Source organism: Vanacampus margaritifer, chromosome 6, assembly GCF_051991255.1.
Source record: "Vanacampus margaritifer isolate UIUO_Vmar chromosome 6, RoL_Vmar_1.0, whole genome shotgun sequence".
Classification (NCBI taxonomy): Eukaryota; Metazoa; Chordata; class Actinopteri; order Syngnathiformes; family Syngnathidae; genus Vanacampus; species Vanacampus margaritifer.
The window spans coordinates 24,812,717-24,827,005 of record NC_135437.1 but is presented as its reverse complement, the minus strand read 5'-3'; the positions used below and the strand labels follow the sequence as shown (position 1 = coordinate 24,827,005).

At 37.4% G+C, this 14,289-nt stretch overlaps 1 protein-coding gene across 3 annotated transcripts in view; it reads right to left on the bottom strand.

Annotated features, from left to right (window-relative positions):
• polg (polymerase (DNA directed), gamma) overlaps positions 1-14,289 on the bottom strand; it is a 21,910-nt gene extending 7,621 nt beyond the window's left edge. For all 3 annotated transcript variants that reach the window (XR_013294326.1, XM_077567166.1, XM_077567165.1), the window contains exons 1-18: positions 14,086-14,289; positions 13,262-13,871; positions 12,698-12,893; positions 12,444-12,611; positions 12,217-12,363; positions 12,033-12,112; positions 11,778-11,960; positions 9,936-10,078; positions 9,736-9,862; positions 9,440-9,664; positions 7,845-7,962; positions 6,681-6,746; positions 6,423-6,557; positions 6,196-6,356; positions 5,971-6,024; positions 5,759-5,876; positions 5,019-5,154; positions 2,434-2,680 (exon numbers count right to left, since the gene is read on the bottom strand). Coding sequence is in view for 2 of the 3 variants with exons in the window: in XM_077567166.1 (XP_077423292.1) it covers positions 2,434-2,680; positions 5,019-5,154; positions 5,759-5,876; positions 5,971-6,024; positions 6,196-6,356; positions 6,423-6,557; positions 6,681-6,746; positions 7,845-7,962; positions 9,440-9,664; positions 9,736-9,862; positions 9,936-10,078; positions 11,778-11,960; positions 12,033-12,112; positions 12,217-12,363; positions 12,444-12,611; positions 12,698-12,893; positions 13,262-13,848 (2,891 nt within the window). In the remaining variant the exon portion in view is untranslated. The remainder of the gene's footprint in view (positions 1-2,433; positions 2,681-5,018; positions 5,155-5,758; positions 5,877-5,970; positions 6,025-6,195; positions 6,357-6,422; positions 6,558-6,680; positions 6,747-7,844; positions 7,963-9,439; positions 9,665-9,735; positions 9,863-9,935; positions 10,079-11,777; positions 11,961-12,032; positions 12,113-12,216; positions 12,364-12,443; positions 12,612-12,697; positions 12,894-13,261; positions 13,872-14,085) is intronic.

The window sequence follows — 14,289 nt, the reverse complement described above, 5'->3', positions numbered from 1 at the left end:
CTGTAAAAAAAAAAAAAAAAACAACAAACAAACAAAGGTGTAAAATTTGATTATTATTATTATTTTTGTGAAGAATCAACACCCAAGTGTGACACAATGGTGGAACGGAATTTATACAATATTTTAACCTTTTTTTTTTTTAAATAACAGAGAAGTAGAGTGTGTGAAAATATCCACCTCCTTTTTTTCTCAGTGCAGCCAACTGACTGTAGAGGTTTCCTGGTGATTTCTGAATGATAAAATGTTGGCCTTAATGGCGGGATGATGACAAATTAAGTCCACCTGCGTGTACCGTAATCTACTCTGTATGAAGGCGCCTGTCCGTGATGGTCTCAGAGGCCTGTTGACAGAATATTGAGACGCAAACAGCATCATGAAAGAAGTTGTGGATAAATTTAAAGAAGGATTAGAATATAAAAAGATTTCACAAGCTTTAAACATCTCCCAAAGCCCTGTTTGATCAATCATGGTTCAAAGCCAGCCGTTGGAATGGCCAAGCTAAAATCCAGACCCAAATCCAATTGACAATCTGTGGACAGCTCTGAAAACTGCTCTTAACAAACACTCTCCATATAATCTACCCAAGATGGAGCTGTTTTGCAAAGAAGAATAGCCCCCCCCCCCGCAAAAAAAAAATCTGTCTTTATTTTTTATTTTTATTTTTTTACAGGAGAGCTCAGTATTGTTCATTCGATTTGACATCATCATTGCTCTCCTTTTTTTTCAAATAAACAAATCAATCAAAAAAAATTTAATAAATGTTTTTTTTTTTTTTAAATACATATACATATATATATACATATACACACATATATATATATATATATATACATATACACACACATATATATATATATATGTATATATATATATATATATATATATATATATACCTTTTTTTTTGTATGTGGGTGAGTATGTGTATGTGCGTGTGTGTGCGTGTGTGTGTGTATGCGTGCGTGCGAGCGTGTGTGTATTCATCAGTTCACCTAAAGCCCATTAAAAAAAAATCCCATACTAATAATATAATATAATAATAAATTGCCAGATGCAGAAACATCAATGTAAGTTATCACGATGTAGTGGCTCTCGCAAACAGACAGAATTAAGTAACCAGAATTAGGTTAAAAAATTCTATATACTTAGACCATGTTTCTATAAATTTTGATATTTGGTTTTTATTTGAGGCAGATATTTTTTCCATTAAAATGTGATTTATGAGGAGGTTAGACCATTGGTCGATATTCAGAGTTTGTTTATTTTTCCAGTTAACAAGAATTGTTTTTTTAGCGATAGTAAGGGCTACAAGTGTAGATTGAAATTGTTTATGTGGTAAGTCAGTTGTTGTTAGGTCACCTAGCAAACACAAGTTTGGAGATAAAGGTATCCTACAGTCCAAAATAGCGGAAAGTTTTTCTAAGACTTTAGTCCAGAAATACATAACCGGAGTACATAACCATAAAGCATGAACGTAAGTGTCTGTAGTGTTTTGTAAGCATTGGAGACAAATGTCTGAGAGTCCCATTTTCTTCATCATATATTGAGTAATGTATGTTCTGTGAATAATTTTATATTGGATAAGTTGTAAATTTGTGTGTTTTGTCATTTTAAATGCGTTTTCACAAACTTGAATCCAAAAGTCAGGTTCCGGTGCTATAGACAAGTCTGTCTCCCATTTCGAGATGGGTAAAGACATTTTATCAGTATATGAAAGTAACTTATATATTTTTGAAAGTTTTTTTGTTGTTGTCGGAGAAAGCTTGTTAATATCTTTAGCTAAAACAGGCGGTTGGAGCGTACCCCGAAGTGTTGGAATTTTTTTCTTTATCATATTTTTAACTTGTAGATAATGTAAAAAATTTCCGTTTTTTATATTGTATTTTTGGAGCAAGGATGTATATGATATAAACATATTATCTGAGAAGAGATGGTGGAGATGTGTAATTCCTTTCTGCTCCCACACAGCTAAATGAAACGGTTGGTTGTTAAGTTGAAAGTCGGGGTTATGCCATAGGGGAGAAAGTCCACAGGGCTCCACAAAAAAAATCTGTCTTTAGATGTGCAAAACTGATAAAGAAATACCCCAAAAGAAGAAGTTGAAGAAAAAGGTTGTTCTATAACGAATGAACTCAGGGGGCTGAATATTTTTCGCTCATTCCCCTTTTCAGTTTTTTTATTTTTAAAAGTTTAAAAGGTTGTATCCCACTTGGTGTTGATTCTACACACAAAAACAAATCCAATTGTATATCTTTTTTTTTTGTCTGAAGCCTGAAATATGGCAAAAGTTTAAAGGGCTAATGCTTTCACAAGCCACTTTAAATTGATTTCAAAAGGAAAGTCGATTTTAGAAGACGAGCGCTTTGTGTTACGAGCATGGATGCAGAACAATTCAACTCTTAAGTCAAGGTTCCAGAGTACAATGAATGAGAGTACCTGCGTAACCCCTTTGTCAAAGCATACATCTGCCGGGCCTTACTGGCAGCCTCCGTCTGACTAAGGCGATGATTGAACTGCATCAACAGCCTTTCTGCGAAGGGCTGTCCCGCACCGTAGATGCGGCCGTAGTTGAACACCTTGGCGTGCTCTCTGCTGATGCCCACGGCGTCGGCGGTACGGCTGTGCAGGTCGGTGGCTTGGCTCTTTTTTCCTTGAAGCGTCATCCAGCCGAACGCCGTAGAACCTGAACACACGCACAGAACGATTGGATGGAAAAAGATGAAGAGAAAAGATTTCAGCCTTCACAGCTCCTTATCATTACGTTGAATTTACTTTTTAAAATGTTAAGAAAATGAAACGGATTTGAGCGCTGGAAGCTTGCAATAAGCAACAATCAATCAAGATAAGAAAGTTACCGGTAACGTTAATTTGAGTACCGCACACTCAAATAAATAAGTTATATTCACCCAATGTATTTACTGCACACTAACAATAAACAAGTTTGCATATATTATGTGCTAAAAATCAGACCACTAAGCAGACCATTGACACTACATAAGTCCAGTTAAAAACACATTATTAAACACTAGAAGCCGTAATGCTGAGTAATAATTTTCCAAAAAGAAATGCAGTTGAAGAAAAAATGTTAAATGACTGTAACAGTGGGCAAATAATTATTTGAACATGAAGTATATATAATTTCTTAGACAGAATCTCATTTAAAAATTCATAACGCATAATGCAAAAACAACTGAAGGAATTTGGACTAAACTAACGTGAAGCCTTAAGAAAACCTTAGTAGTGTTGTGATGCCAAAATACGATTCGATTTGTTACGAAACAAAGATTGGTTCATGGACTAATCAAAAAAGGATGTGGTCTAATGAGAACATATTGACCTTGAGAGACGGTTGAATTGGGGAAGAAGGAGAAGTGGATCGTGTGATACTTGATAAAAATGTTAAGGTCCAAAATATTAAAGTCATCTGATTACCTGAATTTAATGAGAGACCCTGCCCACTTTTTTACCAAGGTGGCACTCATTCACTGCCATTGACGGCTCTAAACGTCAAAAATTCATTTGAATTATTTCTATTAGTTTAACATTTTTTTCCACTTTTGTTAATAAGAGTATGAAAACCTAGATTTTTTAGATATACAGATATAAAATGTGTGATTAATCGTGAGTTAACTATTGAAGTCATGCGATTAATTATAATTATTTGCATTTGCACTATTTCTGTTAGTTTAACATTTTTTCCACTTTTGTTAACAAGAGTATGAAAACCAAGGAAAAAATGTTTTATTGTATTTATTTAGAACAGATATAAAATGTATGATTAATCATGAGTTAACTATTGAAGTTAAGCGACTACAATTACATTTTTTAATCACCTGACGCGATTTAAAAGAAAAGAAAAAAGCGTTTAAAAAAAATGAGCAGCGTCAGGCGAAATTATTTGTATAACTTCACGAGTTAACTTGCGATCAATCACAAATTTGATATCTGTTCTAAATGCACAATAAAAAAAAATCTAGGTTTTCATACCCTTGTTAAAAAAAAGTGTAAAAAAAATGTTTAACTAATAGAAATAGGTCAAATGAATATTTGACGTCTATAACCGTCAATGGCAGTGAATGAGTTAAGCATGCTGGATTTATTCATTGGACCAGTGGATCTCAAACTATTTGTGTGCAATGGAGAAATTTTTCCAACAACCTCTACTAACGCCACTCATACATAACTTCCCCCCCAAAAAAACTTACCGGTAACTGAATTCAATAGAAAAAAAATTTAAACGCCTGACGCGACTTAAAGATTATTAAAAATTCGGGGCGTCAGGCGATTAATTTTTTTTATCGTGATTAATCGCATGACTTCACTAGTTAACTCAAAATTAATCACAAATGTTATATCTGTTCTAAATGTACAATAAAAATATAATAATATTTAATAATAAAAAAGGAATAATAATTTTTCATACTCTTGTTAACAAAAGTAGAATTTTTTTTTTCTTTTTTTTTTAAAAAACTAATAGAAATAGTTCAAACGGGTCCCTCTTCGGGTCTCCTGGCGGCCCCACGACTCTGGCTGGATTTTGAAGTGTTCGGTTTAGGTGAACGGTATGGGATTTTTTTTTTTTACACGCACACACGCACGCACACACGCACACACACACATCCACATACAAAAAAAAAAAAGAAAAAAAAGGGAGAACAATGATGATGACATGTCAAATGATCAATACTGAGCTCTCCCAAGAAAAAAAAAAAAAAGAAATAGTTCAAACGAAATTTTGACGTCTATAGCCGTCAATGGCCGTGAATGAGTTAAATAAAACATAGCAATCTTGGGGCTCAAACAATGAATGGCCAAAAATGTGTATGTCAGATTCAAGACTAAATTGGCTGTAAGGGTGAACATAAGTGGGAATAGCAGTCTTCATCTAAAAGTCAGTATTATGATTGACAGGTGATCAGTCCAGGGCGTACCCCGTCTTTACATCAGCTGTGATAAGCTCCAGCTTTCCCCCATGACCCTGAACAATATAAGCAACATAGAAAATTGAAGGGAGATCTCACCATGCATGCCAGCAAAGTGGGCCTCCCCGAGCACAGCCGCAATCCACAACTCTTGAGAGTCCACGTCGGCTCCGACCAGGTGGTAACCTGGTGGCGCTTGCACCATCGCCTTCAGCTCACTGCCCACCCTGTCCCGCTAAGGACACAAAACATATTGGCTGTGTTCGTAATCCTCATTCTCTAATCACGTCATAGGGATTTTTATGTAGTCGATTATATAACCGGTTCAAGGTCAATGTTATATTGTTTATAGCGGAGGTTATTTTACAAAATTCCTATAAACAAAGCAGCAATCCATGTTTTGGTGCCACTAAATTTGATCTCAAGTGGGACAGACAGTTTATGTCAGTGTGGCTTAATAATAAGCAGCAAATAACGACAGCTGAAAATATTGCCTGTTTTTTTGTGTGTGCAAATTTGACAATATTCTATTTTTCATTATGATCTTACTGCACAGTAATCAAAAAATCAGTGCGAAAATTTAGCATCAAATCCTAGCCAAATTCTAGAATGCCATTTAAGTGGTTGTCAATGTGCCCTCCAGTGGACAAAATTAGCAACAACAATTAATTTTCATGAAAAACTGCAGTTTGTGTTCTGGCCTCTGTCCGATGGCAGCCACTATACATCATCATTGTGGTACTGATTTGTGTAATTTGCTTCCAGTGTGAGTGAGTGAGTGAGTGAGTGAGTGAGTGAGTGAGTGAGTGAGTGAGTGAGTGAGTGAGTGAGTGTCTTACGCGTGCATTACTGGCAGTCAGCCATGTTGGCTCCACAGCCCTTCGCGTGACAGTTCCAGCCGTGACCACCTGAGGTAATATCGCTCCGTACTGCCCCTCTTCATCAAACTCTTTGTGCCTTTTGAAACCACACAAATCTTTGTATGAAATAATATGTTTGCCTTCCTTTTTTGGGGTCAATGCGGATAATGAAGCAAAAGTAGACGACCAACCTGCTCACAAAACGAGGTAGCTCTCCTCTGCGTAGCCATAGCACCATCTGAGAGCTTTGATGAAGACCATCCAGGTCAAATTCAAGCACTTTCACTGAAAATCAATATTTACTGTATTTGTCTTACTATTAATGTTTTTTTTTTCATATTACATTGTCACTAGTATCTATGCATTTAAATCAAATGCTGACTGTGAGACAAAACATCCCCAATGATGGTTGATACCTTATGCGTTTATGAGCATTCCTCCAGAAGGACATCATTTTGTTGATTTCTAAGGCCCGCGTGGCATTGGTCCCACCCCTTCCTGCTCTAAGAGTACCATCCTCCATCTTAGGCAGGAAGTCTTTAGAAAAAGGACTGCCAACGTTATTTTGATTACCATCCTGAAACAGACAAAGATTCTTGAGTGTAATGCAAGCCACGTACTTTATGAAGCACTGACGCCTTACCTTGTGCGGTAATTTGAAAAACCAACATCCAGGTATGTCTATATCGTTGTAGGGGCCGAGTCCTTGGTGATAGTGGCAATGACTCTCCTCTGGGTCAAGATGGGACTTGCGGGTATGAAGCTGCTTCTGTGCAAACTAGAAGGGAAAAAAAAAACGGAGGGCAAACGATGTTGAGGCATGTTATGTAAAAACAGCAACAATTACATTGTAATTTGGTAGCAGACATTTTGATGCCAGAACAAAGATCAATTTGGATACCTTGTTGGTCACGGCTTTGACTTCATGTTCCTCTGTTAGTCTCTCTCTTGATCCATACTCCTCCACCTTGTGGGGCGGGAGAAAAAAAACAAAAACAAAGCACATCTTTTTTTTTGTAGTACTTTGCTTTTGTGCAGGGATGTGATTTGACCAAAGTGAAATTATCTGAAAATTTAGCCGGGGGTCTGGGGGCCGCTGGCACCCAGCTAGGTCCAGGGAGCTCATGGGTTTTCCGTGTTTTTAAGTACTTTCAATGCACTCACATGACAAAGAAATAGAGAAAACAACAGCATAAATTTTCAATGTATATTGAACTATCCCATATAAAATGGCAGTTTTAGTCAACTCAAAATCAGTCACATTCAAAAACATTGGACTGCCTTTGCTTTTAAAAACTATCACTGAGAATATCATCATATCTAACTAATGTGATTACTAAGTTAACACATAAATAATGTTGAAGAGTTCAAATTTCATGAACAAATAATTGTATCATGACCAAATGAAAAGTAACTCATATTAGAGCATACCACAAATGTCTTTGTTATAGCAGAAGATGTTATCTGTCGGAGTCATGTGCATACACAATGAACTACTATAAAAAAAAAATAAAAAATAAAAAATTTAAAAAAAATCTGAATTTTTTTTTTGGGGGGGGGGGGAGATAAAAAAAGCGGAATTCCGCGAATTAGCGGAAAAATCACATCCCTGTTTTGTGGCTTCTGGTTGATGGAACATTAGAAATAAAAATGGAATTGATAATAAAAGAAGTACTGTGACCTAGTGGTTAACAAGTCTGCCTCAAAGCCAAGGGAGTTCTAGATCCCAATCTTGACTCAGGCCCTCTTATGGGGAAATTGCATGATCTCCATGTGCTTGTGAGGGGTTTTCACCGGCTTCCTCTCACATTCCAAGAACATGCACGTGAAGCTAACTGAAGACTGTAAATTGTCCATAGGTGTAAATGCAAGTGCGACTGATTGTTTCGGCTATATGTAGGGGACTGGTGACAAGTTCATGATGTATCCAGCTTGAGCCCAAGCGTCAGCTGGGATAGATTCCAGCTCCCACGATTAATGAGGACTATAGAAAATGGATGGATGATTTCTACAAGAGAGTGCAGCATGGTGTACTTACTTGCCCACTACATTGGAGTCACATTACCTTTGCCCAAACAGTGCTGTCTGTCCACATGAGATCATCTGATGGTGCGCAGTCCACATACTCAGGACCCTCCTTGCAATTCTGGTCACAATACTCTCTGTAAACACGCTCGATCTCTCTGTAGAAGACAAAAAGCTTAAATACATCTTAACTTATTCACTGCCATTGACGGCTATTGACGTCAAAAATGCATTTGCACTATTTCTGTTAGTTTAACATTTTTTCCACTTTTGTTAACAAGAGTATGAAAACCAAGGAAAAAATGTTTTATTGTATTTATTTAGAACAGATATAAAATGTATGATTAATCATGAGTTAACTATTGAAGTTAAGCGACTACAATTACATTTTTTAATCACCTGACGCGATTTAAAAGAAAAGAAAAAAGCATTTAAAAAAATGAGCAGCGTCAGGCGAAATTATTTGTATAACTTCACGAGTTAACTTGCGATCAATCACAAATTTGATATCTGTTCTAAATGCACAATAAAAAAAAAATCTAGGTTTTCATACTCTTGTTAAAAAAAAGTGTAAAAAAAATGTTTAACTAATAGAAATAGGTCAAATGAATATTTGACGTCTATAACCGTCAATGGCAGTGAATGAGTTAAGCATGCTGGATTTATTCATTGGACCAGTGGATCTCAAACTATTTGTGTGCAGTGGAGAAATTTTTCCAACGACCTCTACTAACGCCACTCATACATAACTTCCCCCCCCCAAAAAAAAACTTACCGGTAACTGAATTCAATAGGATTGAATATCCATAAATCACATTTTAATGGAAAAAAATATCTGCCTCAAATAAAAACCAAATATCAAAATTTATAGAAACGGTGGTCTACGTATATAGAATTTTTTAACCTAATTCTGGTTACTTAATTCTGTCTGTCTGTCCACTACATCGTGATAACTTACATTGATGTTTCTGCATATGGCAATTTATTATTATATTATATTATTAGTATGGGATTTTTTTTTAATGGGCTTTAGGTGAACTGATGAATACACGCACGCACGCACGCACACGCACATGCTCACCCACATACAATTTTAAAAAAAAAAATATATATATATATATATATATGTGTGTATATGTATATATATGTATATATATTTAAAAAATATATATATATATATATATTTTTTTTTTAAATTTATTTTTTATTTTTTTAAAAAGGAGAGCAATGATGATGTCAAATCGAATGAACAATACTGAGCTCTCCTGGAAAAAAAAATAAAAATAAAAAAAGGATTGAATATCCATAATCACTGGCAGACGTGAAATGCTTTCACTAACGACACAAACAGAGAGAGGCTATTTTACAATGGCTGTCAGCTTTGCCACCTTAGGGATTTCTTCACTTTATTTCATAGCTTTTCGGACTACTCTAGTAATACGCCATTAAAAAAAAAAAATAATCTACTAGCAACGTTAAATCTCAATAAGAAACAGTCAACATGAGGAGAATCATATACACATTTTTTCCATATGATAAAACAAAAAAAGAGTCAGTTACACTGATCATAATTTACTGCAAATTATTCTGCCTCAGTTTGAGAACCACTTAATCAGACCATGGTCCGCAAGTTACCTGTACGGGCAAAGGGCTGGCCCGATGTTTCCCTCCAGGGAATCTAGGTTATCCCTGCGTCCCGGGACCAGATACCCCCAACCATGCTTCTCTGTGTAATGCAGCGGAAACCCGTCCCACGTCAGACCCATCAGTTTAGGGGTCAATCTCATCTGAAGACTGATGAGATTGGCTCCAGGTGACCAGCTGTCCGCAGACATCTTTTCACACAGCTTGCGATACCATCTGATGATGCAGTACACAATGAGGAACAATGGAATGTGAAAGTGAAAGTAAAGTTCTCACAAAGATCAGACCCGGGATGTCCAGGCAGGTGTTGCTTTCTTTTGGGAAGTCGGCTCACTGTTTCCTTCAGTTTATCCACAGCTAGCCTGCTGGGAGAAGGACCTGCTGCAGAGTCCTCTTCAGGTGGTGGACCTGCATCTTGAATCATAATACAAGGATTTTCAGAATGAAGACCACTATAATCTCGTGGGTGACACTCTTAAGGATATACCTTCCATCCAGTCTGCAACAGGAGCAGCAGTTTGTGATTCCACTTCTTTTTTGGACGGTTTCTTTTTGCTGGCCGGCAGTTTTTTCAGCTTGAATTCCTGCACATCCCACTCAAGGTCCCAAAGCCAAGGATCATCCTTAAATCTAGGAATCATTATATAAAATACATGACATGGACAAAAGTGTCAATTGTGACAAATGGTCATTATATCAGGATAGTGGATTTCTTCTTTGCACCTAAAATATCTGACACCTGATTTTTTTTTTTTTAAATAATATTTAAGCATTTGTAACATGAGGGATCACTCATGTTACAAATGCCTGGCTGACCATCTTGATTCTAGTTAAGAACTAATTTATTATTTTCTAAATAGGGTTGAGTTTGGGTTCCATGCATCTAAGCATTTATGTTTCTGACTTAATGTACTGCACGAAAATGTGGAAATAAAATATCATCCAAAACATTTAAGATTGAGGGAGAACTGAGTGGTCAGGTCCAACTCTAATTTATGAGTTGATTACGTGGTGGTACATCCTATCTACAGGGATGTGATTTGACCAAAGTGAAATTATCTGAAAATTTAAGCCGGGGGTCTGGGGGCCGCTGGCACCCAGCTAGGTCCAGGGCCCCGGAGCTCATGGGTTTTCCGTGTTTTTAAGTACTTTCAATGCACTCACATGACAAAGAAATAGACAAAACAACAGCATAAATTTTCAATGTATATTGAACTATCCCATATAAAATGGCAGTTTTAGTCAACTCAAAATCAGTCACATTCAAAAACAATGGACTGCCTTTGCTTTTAAAAACTATCACTGAGAATATCATCATATCCAACTAATGTGATTACTAAGTTAACACATAAATAATGTTGAAGAGTTCAAATTTCATGAACAAATAATTGAATGAAAAGTAACTCATATTAGAGCATACCACAAATGTATTTGTTATAGCAGAAGATGTTATCTGTCGGAGTCATGTGCATACACAATGAACTACAAAAAAAAAAAAAAGAATAAATAAATAAATAAAAATCGGGAAAAAAAAATTTTTTTGGGGGGGGGATAAAAAAAGCGGAATTCCGCGAATTAGCGGAAAAATCACATCCCTGTATCTAAGATGTATTCACACTCTTTCCACATTATGTTTTATGTCAAATTTATAGAAACACTCCATTGTGATATTAAAAATGGTTGTACATTTTTACAAATTAAAAAAACAAACAGAAATCATAATTGTTCACAGCCATTCCTCGGTAATTTGTTGATGCAACTTTGCCAGCAATTACAGCCTCAAGCCTTTTTCAATATTATTTCAGATCCCTACAGTTATGTCATGTGGTCTGCGGAAACAGGATGCACCTAAAGTTAAATTTTAGCATCACGGAAAAGGTGTGTAATTAATGAATGTGATTTCTTAAGATTATTTTTAACCAATTTGCTGAACTGTAAAAATAAAAAATAAAAAATAAAATTAATTAAAAACTCCACTATTATTCACTATTCATTAATGTTGTGGAGTGTTGTGTGTATTTTTTTTAGTAAAATAATTCATCTTGAATTAAGGCTATATTAAAAAAAAAATGTGGAAAATCTAAAGTGCTGTGAACATTTTACAGCCAATGTCCTAATATGTCCACCAATATACAGGTGCATCACAAGAGATTGAATGTAAAATACCACAAATTACTTTCACTTTAGGATAACAGAGAGCTTCATTAAATCATACGCCTGGTATACAATTTTCAGGTTCACTATACTGTACAGTATTTTCCTCTCAAGGAATAATAATGTGTCATTCTGACAAATTTTACTTACAGAAATGAAGGTTTTTTTGACTCACTTCATATCCTGCAGAAGCTGGCATGCATCATCAGCTAGAGTCATGAGAGATTTCTTCATCTCTCTCTCGAGCTCCTCATAAATGTCCTGGGAATCCTCCAAGTATCGTCCCCAGTTGTGATTGACAGGAAGGTAGCTCACACCCATCTCCAGCATTCCGGCAAATGTCACTGGATGGGGACATCTTTGAAATACAAATTATTTGTTGAGTTCCAGTAATAACTACGCACAATTCAAAAGCAATATGTATTCTGACCTCTCCATGAAGAGGGGCAGCTGTTCAATGAAAATTTGATGGGTGGCCTGAACATCTGAGGCACAGTACTGCATTAAATCCTGCAGGTGACCAGAAAAACAAAGTTAGGGCACACTGATGTATTTGATAGCTGGACAGATTGACAAATACAGTAAATGAACCATGGACAGAAAGTCATACAGACCTGGAAGTTGCTCCTTACATCCATCATGGAGCCCTTTACAAAGGTCTCTCTTATCTCTTTTTGTAATGGTGGCCCTCCCACATAAAGAGCATGGACATCAGCTAAGTTGTTGATGCTGCTAATATTCACCCAGTCCCAAAATCCAATCTATACACAAAAACATTCAATTGGGAAGGTTTTCAATCGTCTATGTCTAAAACAACAAATCCAGTGTCAAATACACAAACCTTTGGACCATCTCTTTTCTGTCCCACTTTCTTCATGTGCTGGCTGACCTCCTGGAGGCCCAACTTCTTGCCCATCTTATTGGCCATCCACAGCATACGCTGAAAGCCAGTCAGGCCCGAGATAGCCATGTGAAGACTCATCGTGTCCATGAAGCGCACCTTAGAACCCTTGAGAATTGAATACAGACATGGATATAATTTCAATGGGAAAACACAAACCTGCTACACTCACCTTTAGACACCAAAACACTCACCTTTGGTAAGTATTGCTCCTTGATGTGAGATCGGTCAAAACTGACATTGTGGCCCACAATGAGCCGTTCCTTCCACTGACCCCCTGGCGGACGGACAGAGTTCATTGGTGTCTCCAATGGGATGAGGTCAGCGAGGATGAGCTGGTTTGACCAGGAGTAGCGCTCTTCGATCAGACGTTTGCTGCACCAAGAGTACCTGGTAACGCACGCACAAAAACAAAAACATACACTACCCGTGTAGAGTAAGCAGAGCTGGGTACTGTCAACGATGCTCATGATACAATTTATATCACAATACAGGCGTCACAATACGTTACGCAAAACGTGCATCCCGATACACGGGCCTTCAAAATGATAATTATCCCATTATTTTACATACATTTTTTTGAAAACCGATGATGAAAAATTATCTGTCTACCCAACTGATGATGAATTTAAAGCCGCAGTACGTCCCTGGACCTCAGATTTGCTAATCCCTACACCACCATGCTACCAAATGGATGAAGCCAATCAACACAATCATTTAAGTCTTACACCGTGGCATACTTTTTTTTTTTTCCTTACCAGTGTGTTGGAGACAAAGCAACTGCCAATGTTGGACACCGTCCCTCTGCCATGCACACCTCTACATCAAACACAAGTGCTGTCTCATCTGGGAAATCAACCCTGTGTATCTCCCCGTCGAACCCGTAGCGTGTCCAGCCAACCTGCCATGCCCACTCCTGAGGCATGGGAGGAAGCTCTGCTTGCTGCAGCTTGGCCGCAGCTTCCAGGTAGGGAAGACTCTGCTTCTGGGCCAAAACACGGAAGTGTTCGTCAATATTGTCTCCGTACATTTTGGGAAGCTTCAGCTCCACTTCGTCTAGCAGTGATGTTTCTTTCCCCCACAGCTGATGCTTCTGCAGGTGCCGTACACCGCGTTCCACATCTTCTTCTCTGTACTTGGGCACCATGCCTCGAAATATCTGATTGTGGAGGTTTTTTGACAGCATCTGGATATTAAGGGGGTTCATGCGGATCTCTCCAGAATCCTCGGTCTGAACTGAGTGGGGCTTTGTGGAGCAGGTGCGTGGCCATATCCCTTTTTTGGAGATGACAAACCTGTGCATGGGACACCGGATCACTTTGAGCGTCACATGCAGCATCTTCATCTGGACAGGCAGCTCCCTGCAACCTATGAAAAACATTCACAACTGCATCATTATAGACTTAACACATCGGCCAGCCCCTAACTGTTGGATGGAAAAACAAAGCCTGAATTAAATATTACACGTGTAAAGTCGTAATAAAAGACGACCAGCGCATCTAGTTGTATATAACCATTTCAAGAACATGGACATTTACCATTAGTACGTCTAAAACTAAGTTTCGTCTTTCTATCAACTTACCCTAGTCAAAAATCATGTTGGGTCAATCAACCAACTGCAACATTCGGCTTTCGCCTTTGCGTCGATTGTGAGCTAATAAGCTCACGCTTAAGACCATGTTTTATGACAAGACTGCGGCTAAAAGCCACATAAATACACCCAAATTGATAAACGTGATGAAACATAAAGGTGAGAAATAAACGTGACAAAGTTTCTAAACAAAGC